This window comes from Sorex araneus, chromosome 3 (assembly GCF_027595985.1).
Source record: "Sorex araneus isolate mSorAra2 chromosome 3, mSorAra2.pri, whole genome shotgun sequence".
NCBI classification, from domain to species: Eukaryota; Metazoa; Chordata; class Mammalia; order Eulipotyphla; family Soricidae; genus Sorex; species Sorex araneus.
The window spans coordinates 123,794,773-123,816,175 of record NC_073304.1 but is presented as its reverse complement, the minus strand read 5'-3'; the positions used below and the strand labels follow the sequence as shown (position 1 = coordinate 123,816,175).

The 21,403-nt window shown below is 59.5% G+C and overlaps 2 protein-coding genes across 4 annotated transcripts; both read left to right on the top strand.

Moving 5' to 3' along the window:
- Positions 1 to 959: 959 nt before the first annotated feature.
- Positions 960 to 5,786, top strand: SPEF1 (sperm flagellar 1). The gene is made up of 7 exons (XM_004610949.2): positions 960 to 1,764; positions 3,095 to 3,206; positions 3,442 to 3,598; positions 3,745 to 3,787; positions 3,942 to 4,002; positions 4,545 to 4,668; positions 4,787 to 5,786. Exons 1-7 carry the CDS (start codon positions 1,656 to 1,658, stop codon positions 4,892 to 4,894), a joined length of 714 nt encoding a protein of 237 aa, XP_004611006.1. The 5' UTR covers positions 960 to 1,655; the 3' UTR covers positions 4,895 to 5,786.
- A 3,598-nt stretch (positions 5,787 to 9,384) lies between these two features.
- ADISSP (adipose secreted signaling protein) lies at positions 9,385 to 21,146 on the top strand. 3 transcript variants are annotated; one of them, XM_055132380.1, is made up of 6 exons: positions 9,385 to 9,508; positions 16,226 to 16,336; positions 17,401 to 17,543; positions 19,610 to 19,748; positions 20,283 to 20,405; positions 20,514 to 21,146. In XM_055132380.1, exons 2-6 carry the CDS (start codon positions 16,318 to 16,320, stop codon positions 20,612 to 20,614), a joined length of 525 nt encoding a protein of 174 aa, XP_054988355.1. In that variant the 5' UTR covers positions 9,385 to 9,508; positions 16,226 to 16,317; the 3' UTR covers positions 20,615 to 21,146. The 3 variants fall into 3 exon arrangements, with proteins under 3 accessions (XP_054988355.1, XP_054988353.1, XP_054988354.1); XM_055132378.1 differs by lacking the exon at positions 9,385 to 9,508 and adding an exon at positions 9,977 to 10,137; XM_055132379.1 differs by lacking the exon at positions 9,385 to 9,508 and adding an exon at positions 10,557 to 10,659.
- The last annotated feature ends 257 nt before the right edge of the window (positions 21,147 to 21,403 follow it).

Here is a 21,403-nt window from a genome sequence, read left to right as displayed (position 1 = left end):
GGCTGGTGAAACCAGGAGAAAACAGGCACAGATGTGCCAGCAATGTGCCTGATCCCTCACAAGTGGTCTGGGGAAAGGAATCTCTCGTCTGGGGCTGACCTAGACATGCCTCTTCACTACCGAAAGACACAAATTCTGAACTCTGAAAGGTAGCACAGGAAAAGGAGCTGATGATTAAATAATAATAATAATTCCCCTGGTTTTTGTACCATATCCAGCTCTTCTCAGAGGCTTCTGACAGGCTGGAGCTTGGGGATCCTTTCTGGTGGTGTCTGGGAGACGGAGGTGTCAGGGGTCCAACCTGGGCCTCCTGCACGCCCAGCACACACTGGAGCCTGGTCACCTACCTATCCAGCCCCTAAATTGCAAATCAGTGAGTTTTACTTTTTATTTTTTGGTTTGCTTGCTTTTTTCTTTGTTTCTGAGTCACACCCAGCAGTTCTGAGAACTCAGTCCTGATTCTGAGCTCAGGATCATTCTTGGGGGGCTCAGAGGACAATCTGTGGTACCAAGGATCAAACCAGGGTTAGCTGCATGCAAGGCAAGTACCTTACCTACCTTACCCACCGTCCTCTCTCTGACCCTGAAATCCATTTTTGTTTTGTTTGGGGTCCACACGTGGCAGTGCTCAGAGCTTACTACTGACTTGCACCCAAGGGTAGCTCCTGGCAGGGTTCAGGGGACCATCTAGGGTACTGGGGATCAACCCTGGGTCAGCATATGCAAATCAAGCACCTTACCTGCTGTGCCATCTTTCTGCCCCTGAAGTCAGGTTTTGACATCTGGAAGAATAGATCTTGGGAGGGAGAAAGGGAGGTGAAGGTATCTAGAGGAACTCGCGCAGCTTCTACCACCAATTTCCATTCCCCTGATCCCTGTAGTTGTGGGTCTTCTGTAAATACCTTCCCATTGCCTTTCCACGATGTCCCTGCCACAAGTCGTTACTCACATTTCATAATAAGACGCTTGAGGAGCTAAGGGCCTGCGCAAGACCTTGACCTTGACCCTGGTGTTCTCCCTGGGAGTCTGGGTTACATGGTAACGGCCCCCTACCCTGCCCCCAGGATCCCGACGGGCTGTGGGTGGAGGGGGCAAGGCGTGGCAATCGCTCTGCGGACTGCAGGGCGGCCTGGTCTCAGTCCACGCCACAGTCCAGATGGGGAGCAGCGGAGGATTAAAATGGACCCTTAGAGAAAGTTGATGGACACCAGGGTGCGGCCTTCACGGGGGACTGATGACTTAAAGGGCCCGGGAGACGGGTCCGAGCCCTTGGGGGTGCCGGTGCGAGGGGTTCTGCGGGCCTCGCTGGCCTAGCAGGCCCGAGAGTGGACCCTTGACTGCTCAGCCCGTGACGCGGGCCGGAGGAGTTTTCCTGGAGGGCGGGGAAGGCCAGTCCACCTAGGCGGCCCCATCGCCGAGTTCCGACGAGGCCGCGGAAGGAAAACTACCACTCCCAGAAGCCCCCGCGCCCTGGCGACGCCAGCTGTTGCCATGGTTTCGGGAAACAATATGGCCGTTTCCAGCTAGGACGCGGCTCCGGGCATCAGCGCCGGGCGCCGCTCTGCGCGGGGGGCGGGGGCCGAGGAGGAAGCTCGAGAGGGGTCGTGCGGCGGAGGCTGGACCCTGCGCGGCGGGAACGGCCTGTGGGGGCGTTCATGGCGGGCAGCGTGGACGAAGAGGCGCTGCACCAGCTGTACCTGTGGGTCGACAACATCCCCCTATCCCGGCCCAAGCGGAATCTCTGCCGGGACTTCAGTGACGGAGGTGTGCGCTCCCGCGGGTGTGCGTGTGCCTGTGTGTGTGTGTCCCTGGGTGACTGCGCGGCCTCCCGTGTCGGTGTGTACTTGTGTGTTTCTATGCATGCGGACGGCGACTTAGGGGGTGTGTCGCACTGGGCTGCAGGCGTGCCGTGTGTTTTCTGTCTGCACCCGTGCGCTCACGGGCATGTGCCTATCCACACATAGATGTGTCCTCCCGGTCTCTCCGTGACGCAGGTGGTGTGTGCGGAGTCTCACGCCCACTGCCTCCGGAATGACTAACGTCGGTCGCACTGTGCCTTTGCGTGTCTCTGTGTGTGCAAGCTTACTGCTGTATTCTGCATGGTGGGAATCTGAGCACGTGGGGTGGATTCATGCTTGTGTTAGCATGTTCTTTCTTGTACACATGTCGTGGGATATTGTGTGACCTTGTGTGCTTTCCTTGTGCTTGTCTAGGTGTCGGTGTGTCTCCTGAGACTTAGTGACCAAAGTGCGTTTCTCTGTGTTTGGATATTGTTTATGTTGGATTCTTCCTGGGGGGGAAGGGACCGTCTCCTGGAACCCCAATGTTAGAATGATTGTCAACTGCTGTATTTTTTTCTCTGTGTGCACATGTGCTAAGGGAATCTGCGTGTCTCTAAGCATGTATGTGTCCTGTGTTGACATCGCCTGTCCTATGTTTATATGTATAAAAGGGATAATATTGTGTGTCTGTTTTTTTTTTTTTTTTTTTTTTTTTTTTTTTTTTTTGGTTTTTGGGTCACACCCGGCGATGCACAGGGGTTACTCCTGGCTCTTCACTCAGGAATCACCCCTGGTGGTGCTCAGGGGACCATATGGGATGCTGGGATTAGAACCCCGGGTGGGCCGAGTGCAAGGCAAACACCCTACCCACTGTGCTATCGCTCCAGCCCCTATTGTGTGTCTGTTTATGAGAGTTTGTGGCTGTCTCCTGGGACTTGGGCGTTGGTGTGTGTATGTGTGTATCCATGTGAGTTCCTAGGTGAGGCCCTGGGCTCCGGAAGGGCATCTGGGAGACTCCTGCTCTGCTAGAGGCCCACAGAGCTTCATTTTCTGATGCACAGAGCTAGTGGGGGGGGCGCGGGGGGGGGAATGCAGCTCCTCAGGGGTTGCTAAACACTTTATTTCCAGCCTATCACTGATCTTGCTTTCTTGCCCACTCCTCCCACCACCCTTATCTTCACCCCTTATCATCCTTTCCCTTCCACCTCTCTGCCTTTCCACTGAACCCCACCACTTTGCCCCACTGGATCCCTCCACCCCTTCCATTTCTTCTCCCTCTCCCTTCTCCCCACTTTTCATGTCTGCCGCCACAGTCCTGGTTGCAGAGGTGATCAAGTATTACTTCCCCAAGATGGTGGAGATGCACAATTATGTACCTGCCAATTCCCTTCAGCAGAAGCTCAGCAACTGGGGGCACCTGAACAGGTAACAGAATCCTTGGGTGTATCAGCAGGATCTCCAGCTCCTGCTCGGGGAGTCCCGGCCTCTGTCTTCTGGTTACCGGGTGGGGAGGACAACACAGGCAGAAGCTGGTTCTGGGATCCAGGGAGCCTTATACTGGGGAGGCAAGCCCTTCCTTTCCCCCCTGGGGTCGTGGACTTTTTCTGCCCCCACTGCTGCCATCATCCCTCCAGGGTCCCACCTGTGTCTGCCCCTGCAGGAAGGTGCTGAACAAACTCAACTTCTCGGTCCCAGATGACGTGATGCGCAAGATTGCGCAGTGCGCCCCTGGCGTGGTGGAGCTGGTGCTCATCCCCCTGAGGCAGCGCCTGGAAGAGCGGCAGAGGCGCAGAAAGCTGGGTGCTGGCTCTTTACAGGTGCTCCCCTAAGGCTTCTGTCACCACTCTGGGGGTGCAGAGGGGAGCAGGGGACTGGCTAAAGGGAGGGGGCGTGGGGGATTCTGGAGAGGACACAAGGGAATGGCTGAACCTGAGTTCACAGCAGACCCCTGTGGTTCTTCCAGGAGCTGGCCGCTCCCCAGGATGGCACTGGCTACATGGATGTGGGTAAAGTGACCTTCTTCTTCTTCTCAGGAGGAGTTTCTCTTTCTTTTTTTCCCTGTGTGCTACTTCTTTTATCTGGGGCTGGGGGAGGAATGGGAGCTGGGGGAACAGGAGAACAAGATGCCAGTACCGTTACTCTTCACTTGTCTTGACTCAGGTTTCCCCCAGAAGGCCCCAGGGGAAGGTGCCCAGGATCCCAAGGGAGGGGCGCCGCTCAGGTAAGACAGTGAAGACTTCGGAACCTCACTAGGCCTGGTTCTCTCCCTGCGCAAGGCTGGAGGGGGAGTGGGGCAAGTGGCACCTGGACAGGTAGACAAGCAGGAGGCAGGGGGGGAGGGAGAGATGCCGGTAGAAAAGGTTAAAAATGAAGGGCCCAGCACTGGAGAGATAGTACAGTGGGTAGGGCGTTTGCCTTGCACAAGGTCGACCCAGGTTTGATTCCAGGTGACCCATATGGTCCCCTGAAGCCCTCCATGAGTGAGCTCCACTGGGTGTGACCCAAACACACACACACACACACACACACACACACACACGCATGCACAGGGGCTAAAGAGATAGAGCAGCAGGTGGAGGATTTGTCTTACATGTTGCTAACCCAGGTTCAATCTCTGGCATCTCATATGGTCCTCTGAGCACCACCAGGAGCGATTTCTGAACTCACAGTCATACTGAGCACTGGTGGTGGATGCGGCCCCAAAACTAAAAAAGGTATGAGAGAGGCCCGGTCAGGCTTCAACTAAGCTGTTTCCCACCTCAGAGGGAGCCGGCAGCCGCCCCCCCGACCTCCAGGCTATAGCCAGGCTCTGCAGGGCGACCCAAGCTTCGTTCTCCAGATCGCAGAAAAGGAGCAGGAGTTGTTGGCCTCGCAGGAGACCGTGCAGGTGAGGGTGTGAGGGTACCCTGAGCAGGTGGGATGGGGGGGGATGGGGCTTTGGCTCTGAGTGGTGGGGCAGAGAGACAGGCAGGCGCCAGGCTTGACCTCTGTGCCCTGTGGCTCAGGTCTTGCAGATGAAGGTCAGGCGCTTGGAGCACCTGCTCCAGCTCAAGAATGTGCGCATTGATGACCTCTCGCGGCGGCTCCAGCAGGCAGAGCGGAAGCAGCGGTGAGCGGCCAGTGGCAGCGCCAGGGAGTACCCGCCAGAACCCAGAGGCTGCGACCAGCTCCACCTATGCACCCACCTAGTGACAGAAGGAACGGGCGGGCGGAGCCAGCGCCTCCAATGAGCCTGGGAGTGAGGCCCCTCCCTCCTTTGGGGTGGATGTGGGAGCTGGGCAGGGGGGTGGGGCAGAATCCATCTGAGTGGAGACCCCAGACTGAGCCACCTCCTTCCACTCCATCCGGGTCAGGAGAATGGACCACTTTCCAGAACCCAGAAGCCACATGCAGAGACCTGGCCTGCCCCCCAAAGCGGTGTCCCACCCCAGCAGCTCTGCCTTGGTGCTCCCTGTGGTGGACCTTGAGAAGGGTGTCCTGAGATCAGATCCTGCCCCTAGTCCCAGGTCCCTTGGCAGCGCTGGGGACGGTGCTAGCTCCACTCAAGAGAGAGCTGCACAGTCTGCGCCCCAGGCGGCCAAGGAGCCTCTTTGTCCCTCCTGGGCACTCACCTGGGACCCTGCTCAAGGCTGGAAAGTGCAGCAGCTAGAGGGGAAAGGGTGAGGAGGGGCTCGCCAGGGGTTGGGGAGACTCTTGCAGTGCCTGTTCCAGCCGCCCGCCCCTTCTGCCCTGTACTGCTGAGGCTACTTGGGGGACATGGGTCTGGCCCATTAAAGTTGTGCTCTTTCTCACTCCTGCCTTCTCTGTCTGGATCTGGAGGGCAGTTAGATCCTGAGTAAAAGCAGGTCCCACTTTGTGGGTAGCTGGGCCGTAGGTGGCCACTGCTAGGTCGGTTGAGAACAGCAGGAGTCAGACCTTGTACACTAGCACAGCCTGACTTCTGACCTCAGACTGCCCATAAACCCCCACTCACAGTGTCTTTGAACCCAGTGCAAACTCAGCTTGAAGATTCTTTTTCTTTTCTTTTCTTTTCTTTTCTTTTCTTTTCTTTTCTTTTCTTTTCTTTTCTTTTCTTTTCTTTTCTTTTTTCTTCCTTCCTTCCTTCCTTCCTTCCTTCCTTCCTTCCTTCCTTCCTTCCTTCCTTCCTTCCTTCCTTCCTTCCTCTTTCTTTCTTTCTTTCTTTCTTTCTTTCTTTCTTTCTTTCTTTCTTTCTTTCTTTTTTTTTCTTTTTGGGTCACACCTGGTGATGCACAGGGGTCACTCCTGGCTCTGCACTCAGGAATTACCCCTGGCGGTGCTCAGGGGACCATATGGGATGCTGGGAATCGAACCCAGGTCGGCTGTGTGTAGGGCAAGTACCCTACCCGCTGTACTATCACTCCAGCTCCTCTTTTTTTTTTTTTTGGTGTGTGTGGGCACATCTGGCGATGCTCTGAATTTACTCCTGACTTTGCACTCGGGGATCACTCCTGGTGTGGTTGGGGGATCATATGGGGTGCCAGGTATTGAACCCAGGTTGGCCACATACAAGGCATTGTCTCATCTGCTGTATTATCTCTCCGACCCAGGCTTCAAATTCTTGCCATACTCCCCAATCCTCCCCATGTACTGATCTCTAAATGTGCCCTTTGGATAGTACAGGGATTTAGGTGCTTGCCTTGCATACAGCTAATCTAGTTCAGTCTGGGGCACTGCGCATCCCCAGAGAACTATTAGCAACCCCCATGTACAGAAGTAACTCATAAATACTGCTAGGTGTGACAAAGCAAACAAACAAACAAAATCCCAACAACAACAAAGTCACCAAAAAAAAAAAAAAACCCTGCATCTCTATCATTCCCAATCCTGCCCACAGACTCATTCCAATCTTTTTTTTTTTGATGTATTTATTTATTTATTTATTTATTTTGCTTTTTGGGTCACACCCAGCGATGCTCAGGGGTTATTCCTGGCTTTGCACTCAGGAATTACTCCTGGCGGTGCTTGGGGGACCATATGGGATGCCGGGGATCGAACCCGGGTCGGCCGCGTGCAAGGCAAACGCCCTACCCGCTGTGCTATCGCTCCGGCCCCTCATGCCAATCTTTTTAAAAAATTTTATCTTTGGGGTACACCTGGAAGTACTTAGGGCTTACTCCTGCTTCTGGCTCAGAAATCACTGCAGATTTGGGGGGAACATATGTGGTGCTGGTGATAGGACCTGGGTTAGCCACATGCAAGGCAAGCGCCCTACCTGTTGATCACTTTGATGCCAAGTTTGACTTCTATCCCTGACCAATACACCATGGCCATGGTGTGACCTAAGTCTTATCATTCACTAATACTACACATTCAAAAATCCTGAGACCATGTAATTCAATTTCTAGACGATTGCCAGGGGAAACTTAAGTTCCTGTATTCTTTGTCCTGCAACACATGTACAGCAATGTTCATTGCACCAAAACTCTTTTTAAGAGAAAAATCTGAAAAGTACTGGTGTTGGTCATCTGTTACTGTATAATGAACTACTTACTGCAAACTTAGCTGGATTACACTAGCACACACGGTGCAGGAGAGTATAAAGGGTAAGATACTTGCCTGGCATGAATTTGTGGCCATAACCTAGATTCGAATTCTAGCACCACATCTGGTCCCCGAGCACCAGGTATGGCCTCTGAGCACCACTGAGTGTGGCCACCCTTCCAAACAGAAAACAAACAGTACACAATCATCTTATGCTTTCTGCATGTCAAAGGTTCCTGCTTTATTCTGCTGGGACCTCTGCTTCAGGGTCTCTTACAGGGCTATCAAAGTGCTTGGCCGGACTTGTGGTCTCATCTGAATGAGTGACTGGCCATGGGTTCACTTCCAGGTTGATTTGGTTAACAGAATTGAGCTCCTTGAGGCCTATTGGGTCAAAGACTTCTGATGGGGGCTGCTGATGAGGGCTGTCTTTCCTTCTGTATCGCTATCTCCAGGGGCGGTGGGGGTGGGCTTACTTCAGCAAGGGAGAGCTCAGTGACTGGAGGCCCAGGTTCAGCAGCAGTATTACATGATCCCCAGATCACCAATGGGTATAATCTCCACTTCCAGGACAGTCCCTAAGCACTGCCACAGGTGGCAACCCCAGTCCTCCACAAAGTTTAACAAGAGAGTTAACAGGTGGAAGTTACTATCTGATAGATGTAAGTAATAATCTCTCTCTGTCTGTCTCTTTCTCTCCCTCTCTGGCTTCTGGACCACACTCAGTGGTACTCAGAGATCACTCCTGGCAGGCTTGGGGGAGAATATGGGGTTGAACCTGGGCTAGCCGTGTGCAACACGGGAAGCTTACCTGCTGTCCTCTCTCTGGTCCCTACAGTCTCTTAATCATAGACATGCCAACCACTGCATTTTGTCAGTCTACTTATTAGAAGTAACTAGGTTCAGGTCACATCCAAGGGTTAGGTACGGGGGTGTGAATACCACTAGGCAGGGGTCATTGGGAGCTGTTAGTGAATCTGGCTATGATGAATGAAAAAGCGGTACAAGGATACTGAGTAGGATTGTGGCTACCTCTGGGAGGAAGCAGAAATCAGAGATGAAAGCATTACACCCGTAGATGTATTTGCCAGGGTGGAATGTGTCCATGTTGCTGTTATTTTATGCTATATGTCAAAAGAGGAATAAGAAGAATTAGAATTTAAAAAAAAACTCTGTTGGCAAAATAGAATACACCTGCAGCCTATTTTAGATTCACTGTCAACTCTGAATTTTTAGAATAGACATATGGGTGTGTGTGTGTGTGTGTGTGGTGGGAGGTTGCTGGGGTATCTCCCCAGCTCAATGAGCTGGAGTGCATGATTGTAGGAAGTCCCGGTTTCACCCTGAATACCCAGTGTCCCTGGAGCATCTTAGGGAGCACTGGAGGGTGTAGCCTAAAAAGGGGAAAGGGAGAACGGAGGGGGGAGAGAGAGAGAGAGAGAGAGAGAGAGACAGAGAGAGAGAGAACACGCGGGAATACAGCAGGTTGGGTTAGCTATCTGGGTACATGGGATGAATGGAAGGTGTGTAGTGAGAAGGCATCTGCCATGAGGGGATGGATTGGACTCAGAATGTGGAAACCTCCCCAAGCTGGCGCCGGAGGACATCTTAGACACCAGAATGCGCATCCAAAACACAGCAAAAGTTTGTGTAAGGCCTCTTCTGGAGACAGTCGGGAGCTCAGAACACTTCGGAGCAGGGGAGAGAATTCGAGGGAAATAGCACAGTCTAATGTGTCAGTAGTGCACAAACCCTGGGACTAGGGTTGGGGTTCTCACGAATCTAGTGGAGGATGGCTAGGAGCCTTGTGAGAGCCACAAAAGTAGCGAGTGCGCTCATATGCACGCCACCTTTCCCTCAGGTAGCCGGAAGGAGCAGCGCGCTCCAGCTCAAGGTGAGCACTTGGTGGGGGGTGGGGGGCAGCGATTCCAGGCAGCGAAAGCAAGAAGGGGGTACACTGCGCTGGGAACGGCGGGCGGAGCCTCAGTAAGACCACGCCCCACGCTCCAGCGCTAGGTGCAAGGGCCCACATCCCCCACCCAGCGGCGCTAAGCTCCGCGCATCCACTCCGAGACCGCATCCCGGTCTCCATGGAGACCGCCTCCATGGAGACGGGCTGCGGTCCTGGGGGCGCCGGCACAGGCTCTCCCAACCCCCACCCCGCGTGTCCTCGTCTTTGTTCTGGCGTTCATCCCGGCGGTCCGACTCTTCGGACCGCGTCTCAGGTCCGCCGGGGGTCGGGCAGGGAGGGGGAGGAGGTAGAAATGCGGGGGTCAGAAAGCGGGAATGATGGAGGGTTCCGAAGCTCCTGGGCAGCCCCTGGCGATACCCGCGACCGACGGCCGCCGAGGGGGCAGAGGCTACTCGTCAGGGTGCCACCCGCTCGGCCCCGGGCCGCGCCTTCAGACCGCTCGAGGGGAAGCGGGGGCGAGGCGGGGCCGGCGCGAGCCCCACCGCTGACGGCGACACGCGGGCGGGGCCCACGTGAGGCCGCTGCCGGCCGCTCCTCCCGGGGCCCCGCCTTCACCCGGAGGCTCGGCCGCAGTCATCGCGAGAACTGAGGAGCTCCGGCGTGAGCGCCTCTCGGAGCGAGGCCACGGGGGCTCGCCCATTGGTGGTTCCGCAGCGCCCGCCGATTGGTTTGGGGCGCCGTGGCCCCACCCCCGAGGCCGGCCAATGAGCGGCGGCGGGGGCGTGACGGCGAGGCGGGAGGCGGCGGTGGCGGCGGCAGCGGCGGCGGCGGCGCGGGGTTCCTTCCTCGTGCTCTACGTTGGGCCCCCCAGCCGCGACCGCCGCCGCCTCGGCTGCAGTCCGAGCCCCGCCGGGCCTGGCTCCGGGGTCCTCTCCCCGCACGGTGAGACCGCGCCTCTGGCCCGCCGCCTCCTGGTTCTGCGCCTCTCCCCGGGATCCCCGCCCGGCCCCGCCGCCGTCCTGGGGTCCAGGAGGGGCTCGGGCGCCCACCGGCTGGGGCGGGGGACTCGGCGGGACTCAGGCAGATGTCACACCCCGGGGGACCGGTGCTGGGGGCGGCCCGTGCGATCCGGGGAGGGGGCGGCGGGGGCTGTCGGCGGGGTGGGCGGACTCCCGCCCCCACGCCCCGCCACCCGGCCGGGTGACCTTGGCCCCGCAGCCCCCTGGGAGGAGGGCGGGGCTGCCTGGGGGTGCGGGCTCGGGAGATGCCTGCGTCAGCCGAGGTGAGGGTGGTGAGGGCGGCGGGCGCGCATCCGTCCTCGGAGAGGATGGGGATGGGGCGGGGACAGGGGCCGCCACACCCTGGGGGATGGAGGCGAGAGAGCATCGAATCGAGGGTCCTCCCCTTGGGCACCTCCCCTAGCAGGAGGGGCTCCGTTTTTGTGCAGGACCGGTGTTGCGATGGGTGAGCCGGGGTCCCCGTGAGGGTCAGGGGCTACCTTTCCTCTGGGATTTTGGGCTGGAAGTGGGAAGAAAACGGGATTTCTCTGCCCAGGTGTCTGATGAAGGTCAGATAGCCTCCTGGACCTCGCCTGCTTTCTACTTCTTGGGGCGTCCGTCCAGATCATGGGCCCTGGGCAGGAGCTTGAGCGGGACAGCCCGGCTGGAGGGCTTCAGAGACTTTCTCGTTGGAGGGGATATTGCACGGAAGAGGCAGGCCTTCCCGCGGCAGATGGGTGCGTGTGGGTCCTCTCCTCTCCCCGCGTGCACTGCTAGTGGGAAGAAGGTACACTGACTCGCCTTTGCACCTTTGACCTGCTGGAGGGAGGAGGAAGTGGAGAAGGAAGCCCGCCGGCAGGCTGAGCTGCGAAGCTCGCCCACTGGCCCTGCTTCCAGCTCTGGTTTTGCCGCCTGTGTTCGCGTATTGGGGTTTCCTCACTGGGTGCCCCACCGGCAGGCCAGGATGGTGTCACTGAGCTTGTTGTTTTTGGTTGTTGCTATAAAAAGAGGCTAGAAGAGGTCCTTAAGCCAGGACTGAGCCCTGAGCTGTGAGCTGGAGTAGAGGGTGCTGGGATGGGTGGCAGGTCGTCAAGCTCCACTTTGCATGGACAGACTGTCTTTGTTTTGTTTTGTTTTGGGGGGCCACGCCTAGCGGTCTCAGGGCTTATTCCTGGCTCTCTGCTCAGGGCTCATTCGTGCTGGTGCTGGGGAACCATATATGGTGCCAGGGATCAGCCTGGGGTCGGCTGTGTGCAAAGCCAGCGTCTTACTCCTCTTCTGTCTCTCTGGCCCGAGGACAGTTTTTGGCCCTTCATCCAGGCTAGAGCCCTTGGCCGCGCATGGGCTGCCTGGAAGAGCTGTGAGCACCCTCTAGGCAAGAGTCTCGGAGGCTAAGAACTCCGGGCTCTTGGGTAACTGGGTGTTTCTGCCCACTTGCCTTTTTTCCTGGCCCTCTTCTCAACGCTAGAGGCTCTGCCAGTCTTTGCTGAGCCCTGCTGGGCATAGGGTCAGCTCTGAGCAGCCCTTCCTTTGTTTTCTTTAAAGGCATTGCTCTGGGGATAGTACTTGGTATGGCGGGCAGTGCCAGTGACGCAAGGCTTCACATTTGCAAGGCGGGCATTTTGCCCTGAACTGAGCTCCTTCCCTCCCCCACTTCCTCCCTCCTTCCTCCCTCCTTCCTCCCTCCCTCCCTCCCTCCCTCCCTCCCTCCCTCCTTCCTTCCTTCCTTCCTTCCTTCCTTCCTTCCTTCCTTCCTTCCTTCCTTCCTTCCTTCCTTCCTTCCTTCCTTCCTTCCTCCCACCCTACCACCCACCTTCTTTCCTTCCTTCCTTCCTTCCTTCCTTCCTTCCTTCCTTCCTTCCTTCCTTCCTTCCTTCCTTCCTTCCTTCCTTCCTTCTTCCCTCCCTCCCTCCTTCTTTCTTTCCTTCCTTCTTTTCTCCCCCTTCCCTCCCACCCCTTCCTTCCTTCCTTTCTTTCTTCCTTCCTTCCTTCGTTCTTTCCTTCCCTTCCTTCCTCCCTCCCTCCCTCCCTCCCTCCCTTCCTTCCTTCCTTCCTTCCCCCACCCTCCCACTCGCCTGCCTTCCTTCCTTCCTTCCTTCCTTCCTTCCTTCCTTCCTTCCTTCCTTCCTTCCTTCCTTCCTTCCTTCCTCCCTCGCTCCCTGCTCACTAGGCCTTGTGTTGGTAGTTCTCTGTGCCCCAGTTTCCTTGAGAATAACAGTCAAGGTCCTGTCCCAGCTGCCCTGAAGGCCCTTGTCCCCAGTGCCCAGTCTGCCCCATCTGTGGCTCCATAGTCTGTCCCCTAGCCTCTGGGTACTCGCCTGGGGGTGTATGTGGTGCGGGTGTACCCCGAGTGTCTCTTTGGGTGTGTATTTTTGGATCTTCCTGTTTGGGGGGCACAGCAGGCGCCCCTCAGTCACCGGCTGCTCTGGGAGTGGAGGAAAGGGGAGTCAGGAGGAGCGGATGGGCGGGGAGGCCCCTTAACCCTTGAGCCAGTTTCTGAGAAGCCCAAATCCCTGGGGCCCAGTCCTCGGCCATCCTGGATGTTCGGGGTTGACCCGCAGTGCCTCCGAAAGGGCTGTTGCCTCAGAAACCAGGCCTCTGGGGGCTCTGGAACCCTCGGAGGAGGAGCCCGCTGCTGGTGTCTGCCTTCCCGATGAGACGACCGAGACCTGGAGATGTGAGGTCGCGTCCCCTGGCAGTCTGGGTGCAAGCCAGGACTGCCAGGCCCCAGAGCCCAGGCTGCTCCCCAAGTCCCCGTGGCTCTCGGTCGCCCCGGCCTTGGCTGGCACTGGGCGGGGGAGCGGGTCCTGAGGGCTGCCAAGGGGCCTCCTGGATCCCGTGGACAGGGTTGGTGCTCGGCTGACCTCTGACGGGAACCCATGTGTGGATACTAGGCTGGGGTCAGAAGGGCTTTTTGGGGTTCGGGGCGCTACTCTGTGGTACTGGGGATGGAGCCCCGGCCTTCCACGTGCAGAGCAGGTGCCGGGCCCTTTGAGCCGGCCCCTGGGGCTCTTGAAGTCACTCTTCTCCCCACTGTGTGGTCAGCGCTCGTGCTTGGGGAGCCCTGGCCAGGCACTAGCTAGGAACTGGCCATTGTGGTCAGCCTCAAGGATGTGGGTGGGGGGACACTCTGGGTGGGCTAGGGGGCTGCCGTACCTCTTCCTGAGTGCCCCCCGTATAGAGTGGCTGGCCCCAAAATAATGGGGGGCCCTGATGTTCCTGGAGGACCGAGGTTGGCTTAGGGCTGGTGCTTACACTCTCCCTTTTGTTCCCGTCTGTCCGTGTCACAAACTGGGTTTGGGCTGGGTGCTCTGGACACAGGGTTTGACAGAACAGCCACGGGGCCCGAGGATAGGACAGGGGTCAGGGTGCCCGTCTTGCATACAGCTGACCTGGGCCCGATTCCCGGCGCCCCGTGTGGTCTCCTGAGCACCACTAAGGGTGCCCTTGCCCCCCCACCTCAATAAGAACAAAATAGAGTTACTGTCCTTGTAAGGGGGAACAGCGCAAGTCAGTGGCACCAAGGTGGAGAAGGGGGGACCGGCCTCTGGGGGGTGGAGTCGGGGACAGGCTGTGTTGTGTTGCCAAAGCAAAGACCCATGTTAAGGTATGGATAGGGTGCAGGGTCCTTCAGAGCTCCAGAGGGCGGTCAGGGAGAAGGCAGGCAATGGGACGAGGCGGGTGTGTGTGTGTGTGTGTGTGTGTGGTGCAGGGTCCTTCAGAGGGGTGTGTGTATGGGGTGCAGGGTCCTTCAGAGGGGTGTGTGTATGGGGTGCAGGGTCCTTCAGAGGGGTGTGTGTATGGGCTGCAGGGTCTTTCAGAGGGGTGTGTGTGTGTCTGTGTGTGTACCCCACATGTCCAGCACCCCTCCACTGCAGGGCCGGGCCCCTGGCCACCAGCGGAGATTCCAGGGCTTAGGGGCTGCTCTGGGGCCAGTGGCCCAGGGTGGCAGGGGTGAGGCCTCCCGGGGGTCAGGCAGGACTCTCTGGGTCAGTAACTCCCTGTGCTCTGAGGGCTCATCCCTGCCTTGCCCCTCCCCAGGCCTTTTTTTTTTTTTTTGCTTTTTTGGGTCACTCCCGGCGATGCACAGGGGTTACTCCTGGTTCCACACTCAGGAATTACTCCTGGCGGTGCTCAGGGGACCATATGGGATGCTGGGATTCGAACCCGGGTTGGCCGCGTGCAAGGCAAACGCCCTACCTGCTATGCTATCGCTCCAGCCCTCCCCAGGCCTTTGACCAAGCCTTCTCCCTCCCCCCAACCTTCCTTCCCTTCCCGACTGGGCTAGCCACTGTCGCCCAGCGGACTCTGATCCCTGTCTCATCAGGAGGAAGCCGTGCGCGCACCTTCCTAGCTCAGCTCCCCCTCATCTCTCCATACCGCTTTCTCGACTAGCCCTCAGATGCGGTTTTGGCGGGCGGAGGAGCATGGGACAGTGCTCAGGGTGTTGCAGGGATCCCTCCTAGCAGGGCTCAGAGGAGTGGCCACGTGCTAGGGGCCGCGGACTGACCATGTGCGAAGCTTTACCTGCTGCCCTACCTCTCACCCCCCTTCCCTTTGTGCAACTGATCTGGTGAAATGCCAGGCCCTGGTGGTCCCCGCCAGCACCCCCACACCTGCCTCTGCGTGTGAGTCTAGAACAGAAGTTGGCAAAGGTTGCAGGGGAGCAGCCAGATGGTAAATATTTAAGACTTTGCGGGCTCTGTGTTCTCTGCCAGCCGCTCCGACGGGGTTCGCTTTTGGCACCTGCCCTCATGGCAACTCAAGATGAGTGTTGTTGTGACCGGGTAAAGCTTGGTCGCTCCAGAAAGCTGGCAGCGGCCCCACGGTACTCTATCTCTTTCCATGTCCAGGACACAACACTCCTGCCCTGTCCTTTCTTTTCTTGTCTTTTTTTTTCTCTCATTTGGAGCAGAAATCAAAAACAAACAAAGGTCAGTGCCTGTTGGTGTGCGGCTGCCTTCCGGCCTGTCTCCTGGCCCTCTCCGAGCTGCTCATTGAACTCGGTCCATGAGCCTGTGTCCTTAGCAGCGGGGAGGTGGGAGCCGGTGGCCTGTCAGAGTGAGGTGGAAAATTTGGGGCAGGCCTTGCCACTGGTGCTGTCACGGCAGGTCCCCAGAGGGCAGTGGGACGGGAGGCTCAGCCCCCGTGGGTGTCGCTTGGGCCCTGCCCCAGCTTCCGGCTCCTGGGTTCCTGCGGTTATTTCTGGAGGAGGGGACGGGGTTACAGAAGCTCCCTTATTAGTAGCGGCAAGAATTCTGCTCTAAAGAACAACTTTCCTCTGAGCACCGGGGCAGTCTGTTCCATCCAGAGAGGCCAGGCCGCAGGCGGAGTGAAGAAAGAAAGGGCGTGGTTTCCCGCCCGCCCCAGCCCCTGTTGACAAATGAGGGCTTTGGGCGGGTGGCTTTGGCTTTCTGTCCTTTTGTCATCTCTGAGTGCCCTGACGGTGTGTGTTCCAGCTGTCACTCGGTCACCTTCCTTTCTGAGATGCCGAGATGGTTCCTGGCTCAGCCGCCACACCCCTGCAGGCCAGGCTGCCCTCCCCTTGCCCCCCCACTCCTGCTACTCCCGCCCTCAGGCCTCCTCTGGGGGCTGGGCTAGGAGACTGCCCATCTGTGTGGTGGGTCCTAAGGGGGCATCTGTCCTGTGTGTAGTCCTGACTGGTCACCAGGAGGGCGAGCTCCAAGGACATGCTGACGGCAGGGGGGAGGAGGGGAGTGGAAGGTGGAAGCCCTGGACTTGGGACGCAGGAGGCCACAGCCCACAGGATTAGGCTGGGCCATTCGGTGACTGTCATCAGGGCTAGAACTGGGCTCTGGAGAGGGTCCCGATGTGCCCCCTTCCTTTGCAGGCCGTCCTTCCTGCCGGTCTCAGGCGGACACGAGGTGTTGTGTGTTGGCACTCTGGCCCCCAGAAGCTGCAGCTTGGCGCCTGCTAGCCAGGCCCAGGGCAGCAGGAGATGGGTGGAGCATGGAGACCTGGGCCCTCTGCACTCTCCCAGTGACCCCCCTGCCTCCCCGTCCCCCTCTCAGACTCCTGCTGGTGTCCCCGGAACATGGGAGGCTGCTGAGTGCACACCGCGTGTCCAGCTGAGCGTGGTCAGCCCGTGGCCGGGAGGGCGTCCATGGCTGCAGCCAACAAGGGTGAGTGCCTGTGGGCAGGGTGGGGGAGGGGGCACATCGCTACCTGCAGTGCCCGGTGTGTTATGTGTGTGTCAGTGCGTGCATACATTTGTCCATCCATCCTTCTGTTCGCACCTGTGGGCTCAAGCGAGCTGGTCACCAGTGTCTGTGCCCCGTGCAAGCCTGGTCCCCTGTTCACTGCGTGAGCCGGGCGCGGGGTGTGCCCTGCGGGGGCTGAGACGCCCCAGAGAGCTCATATCTGCTTGGGGCAGGGAGGCCTGGTGGGAGTCACGGGCCGACTCTCGGGGTCACCCCGGGGATGTGGGAGTGCCAGCCTGGCCCTGGTCTCCGCTGCCTCTCTCAGTGGCCGGGTTTGTCCAGGCCCACCCAGGGGGGGCCTCGAGTGGGCTCTGGGGAGCAGCGAGGGCTGCTTCCCATATCTTGGGAAGAGGGGGTCTCCGTCCATCGGCCTCCATGCCCTCCCTGTCTTCGCCCCCAGCCTTCCTGGTCGTGGAGAAGCTGAGGTGTGTGTGGGGAAGCCGCTGCCCGGGGCCCGGGGTGCAGTGGCAAGGAAAGGGGAGGCGCCCGAGGTCAGGGCCTGGCAGTGACCGGTGCCCTCCTGGGCAGTTGAGCCTTTGAGGGCCCCTTTGTCTCTCACACCCACAAACAGGTCCCAGGGAGCCCGTGTCTGTCCCTGCTGTCCCCACCCCCCTCCCACGTGGGCCATCAGGCCAGGCGCTGGCAGGCCTGGAAGGGGAGGTCCCAGACGGGCATGGGGAGGGGTGCCCCGCAGAGCCCCACTTGGGTGGGGGGCTTTGGAGCCCTGTCCCTCCTCTCTCTCGAGGGGGTCCCGTCAACTGAGCCTAGAGTCTTTCGTCTCAGGGTGAGTCTTCTGTGGGAAGATGGTCAGGGGAGGAGGTGGAGGGGCCTCACAGCTGGTGACCCCTCGAGCCCCCTAGGGCATGGCCTCGCCCTGCAAGGAGCCCCGTGCGGGATACGTGCTAGCCTGCAGCGGGGCGGTGGGCAGGGAGGCAGTTCCCAGGGGCAGCGCCGTTTCCCTGGAGCCCGTCCCGCTCTCTCCCTAGGCAGCAAGCCCAGAGTCCGGAGTATCCGCTTTGCGGCGGGCCACGATGCCGAAGGCTCCCAGGGCCACGTCCACTTTGACGAGAAGCTGCACGACTCGGTGGTGATGGTCACCCAGGAGAGTGACCACAGCTTTCTGGTCAAGGTGTGTGCAGACTCCCCCACCACCTCCCTGCCTTCCGCTCCCAGGCTGACCTCCTCCCAGTGCTGGGAGCTGGGGGCTGGGGAGGGGGCCCCACCCGAGTGCGTTTAGAACAGAGTGCGAACAGGGGGAGTCACCGGTGGTGGCGTCACCGTCACCCCTATATGAGCATTGGGAGGTGACGGTGGCAGCTGTGGTCCCCAGGCTGTGTGACCTGGGGTGGGCTGCCTCCGCGTCCTCTTCTCTGAAGAGACCGTTCCTCCCCAGGGAGTCGTGAGGGGATGGAAGGGAAGACAGGAGGCGGTCCCAGGGGGGGCTCAGCATGCTGGCAGGGACCCCTTGGGCTGGTCTCTGCCGCTTCTGTGGGTGGAGCGTTACCTCCTGTGTAAGGCCCCACTCCCTCCAGCGGGACCCCGCCAGCGTGCGGACGGATGTCAAAGCCCACATCCATCTGGGTGGGTGGGGGCTGAGGGACGCATGCCCTCTGGGCACCTCTGGGCCGAGAGGGTCCAACTCCACCTCTGCCCAGCCCCCTGGACTGAAGAGAATGAGCCAGAGCTTCCAAATAGCCCCTCCCCGTCTCTGCCAAATCCATTCATTTCTCTCAGAGAGATATGTGAAGATAGAGAACAATAGAGATTTTAAAAGTGCCCACAGTTCTATGCTCTAGAAATAACCAAGGGGATTTTTTTTTTATGGGGACCAGTGGGAGGGGGCGAGGGTTGTTCATCCAGCGATGCTAGGTGTTACTCATGGCTCTGCTCAAGGCTCGCTCCTGGTGGTGCTCAGGGGACCATTTGGGATGGCGGGGATCGAACCCAGGTCTGTCTTGTGCAAAGCAAACACCTTACCTGCTGTATTACCTTTCTGGCCCAAAGGAGAAAGATTTTTGATGTGTGTTACTCCAGCTTCTTTTTTTGTGGTGGTCATTGTTTATTTTTCATTTTTGTTTAGCTTTGTTTCCAAAATCACAGAGCTGGTACCGCAGTGTACGCACTGTTTTTGCCGGCTCCCAGGGCAGGCCCGAGGTTGTACAATCCCTGCGCATTCACGACAAGCTGTGGTGCTGCTCTAGCTGTCTCCCTGTTCCTGGTGTCACGGTGGCTTCTGTTTTTCACTGTTATAAATAGAGCAGAGAGGAGTACTCTGGTGCACACCTCTGAGTATTTTTCCCCTGGAAAATTCCGCACGTGGTTCTGCTGGGTCACAGCGTCATGCTTGGCAGGTGCAGTCAGAAAACTCTCGGAGAGGGACTGGAGAGATAATTCAGGGATGCCGGCACTTATCCTGCACGAGGCCGACCCAGGTTCAGTCCCCAGCACTGCGTGCACGAGGTCCCCCCGAGCACCACCAGGACTGGTGGCCCCTGAGCACAGGGCCAGGAGTAGCACCTGAGCACTGCAGGGTGTGCCCCTCCCCCAGTATATAACTAGAAGCAGAATTAAAAGGAAAAAGCTCCTGGAGAGGTGTGCCCTCCAGCCCTGTGGTCCCCAACTTCAGTGGGGTGACAGGCCCGGAGGCCCTGGTTGGCTGAAGCTCCTCAGCAGCATCCCTGCTGGCCCCCAGGGGCCGTCCAACTCCTGTACCAGAGAGCAGGCGACTGTGGCCCCGTGAGCCGGGCAGGGGGACGGCGCGTCCCCTGTGCCTGCTGGCCAGCCTGGGGCCCGTACCACCACTGGCATGTCTGAAGCCAGCAGGTGGGAGAACAACACTAATCACTTGCACTGTTGGGGCTTATGGGCCAGGGGGCTTCCAGGGCAGGGCCCAGTGACCATGCCGGGCTGGGCAGACTGCTGGCCCTGTCGGACTCCCCACCCACCCACCCCTTCCTTCGTCGTGTGCAGCATGTGTTACCTGTGACCTTCACCCGAGGGCTGAGCAGATGGTGGAGGGGCCGGTAGATGGCCTGAGCCATCCCTGGGCCAGCAGTGGCCAGGCCTCCAGCCCCCCGAGTCCTAGCTCCCCGTCTTTTACTCAGGCCAGGCGGGACACGTGTGCTGGCCGAGCTCTGGGGCGCTGGCAAGGAGGGGAGGGGGCAGGCGGTCAGCAAAGGTGCCTCCCCACCGCAGGTCGGTTTCCTGAAGATCCTGCACAAGTACGAGATCACCTTCACGCTGCCCCCCGTGCACAGGCTGAGCAGCGACACCCGCCAGGCGCCCGTGCCCAGCCTGCACCTCCGGCTCCTCAGCGTCTCGCCCAGCCCGGAAGGTGTGCTGCGTCCTGGCTCCGGGCGGGAGTGGAGGGAGCGTGCCGTGTGGGGGCTTCTCTCCCACCTCGTCCTAAGCCTTGCAGTGTGGCGGCCTTTGGGGGACCCTGCCCCAGGCCTCACTCATTGGGCAGGACCCTGTACCTGCTGGGCGTCGGGGGGGGGGGGGCACTGAGGAATTAGCTTTGGGCCTGCCACCCTCCAGGAAACGGGTGTAGCATCAGCAGTGCTGGGCTTGGCGCATCAGGCCTCCGCTGCCTGGCAGAGGCCTGAGGACCAGGGGCCCCCACCTCCTCCTCGGGGGAGAGCCGGCCCCTCCAGACCTTCGCCTGCACGGCTCAAGGCTGCCCCGCCCCAGGCCTTCCTCCCACAAGCCTGAGTGACCCTTGGGGCCTTCAGAGTGGCCTTGGGCTGGGGCAGAGGTCTCGGAGGCCAGGCTGCTGGCCTGGGAGGTGGGGCGGGAGGGCTCGAACCATTTGGGGGTGCTGGGGGGCAGGAGGGCGCTGACCGTCCTGACCGTCCGCGGCGCCCCGCAGGCTACAGCGTCAAGTGTGAGTACTCGGCGCACAAGGAGGGCGTGCTCAAGGAGGAGATGCTGCTGGCCTGCGAGGGCGGCGCGGGCACCTGCGTGCGCGTGACGGTGCAGGCCCGCGTCATGGGTGAGCCACGGGGCCCCGCGCAGCCGGGAGGGGTGGGGGAAGGCTGCTCCCCCCCACCGGAGCCCCGCCTTGGAGGGGGCTGACCCCCGATCCCCCCGTCGCCCGTAGACCGCCACCACGGGACGCCCATGCTGCTGGACGGCGTCAAGTGCGTGGGCGCCGAGCTGGAGTACGACTCGGAGCACAGCGACTGGCACGGCTTCGACTGAGGCCCGCGCCCGCCGCCCGGGCCCTCAGCCTTAAGCCCCGCCTCATCTCCCCGAATGCTGCCTGGCGCCGCGGCTTCTTCGCCCCTCCCAGGGGGCGAGGGTGGGGCGCCCGGGGAGCCTCGCCCTCAGCCCCTCACCTCTGCCTTTATTTGTGCCACCTCCTTGCCTCTCCCGCGTCCTCCGCTCCTGTTGCCTCTGTCTCCTGTCCGCAGAAATGGGTCGAGCCCTCCCCAAGGGGCTGAGGAGGGGAGGGGGCGAGGGCCCCGGGGTGGGGGGCTTCTCCCATTCCCCCCACCCCAAGCCATAGGGCCTCTAGCCAGGGCCCCGCGAGAGGAGGGTGCTGGTGGTGACGCTGCCGCCCGGTACTTTGCTGCTGCCCCGCTTAGCCCCCCTCCTGCTGCGCCCTCTTCCCCACTGCTGTCCAAGGTGAGTTGGAGAGAGGCACCGGCCCCGAGCCCTACCTCCCAGGTCCGTTACTTGGATTTTAAGTGATTAGGATAAAACCATAAATAAAACTTCAGTGGCTACCAGAGGTCAGTGGGGCTTTTGTCCTCTGGGCCCCAAGAAAGCCCAGTTCTTTGCAGGTGGGCCAAGGGATGTTTTGGCCAAGTTTCTTTCATAGGAGGGCAGTGGGTGGCACATATATGGGGGGCTGGGTCATAGCCTCAGGTGCTCAGGGGTCACTTCTGGGCGGTGCTTAGGGGGTCTTATGTGGTGCTGGGCATCAAACCCTGGTTGGCGGCATGCAAGACAAGCACCCTACCCACCCCAGCTCCAAAGGTGACTGGT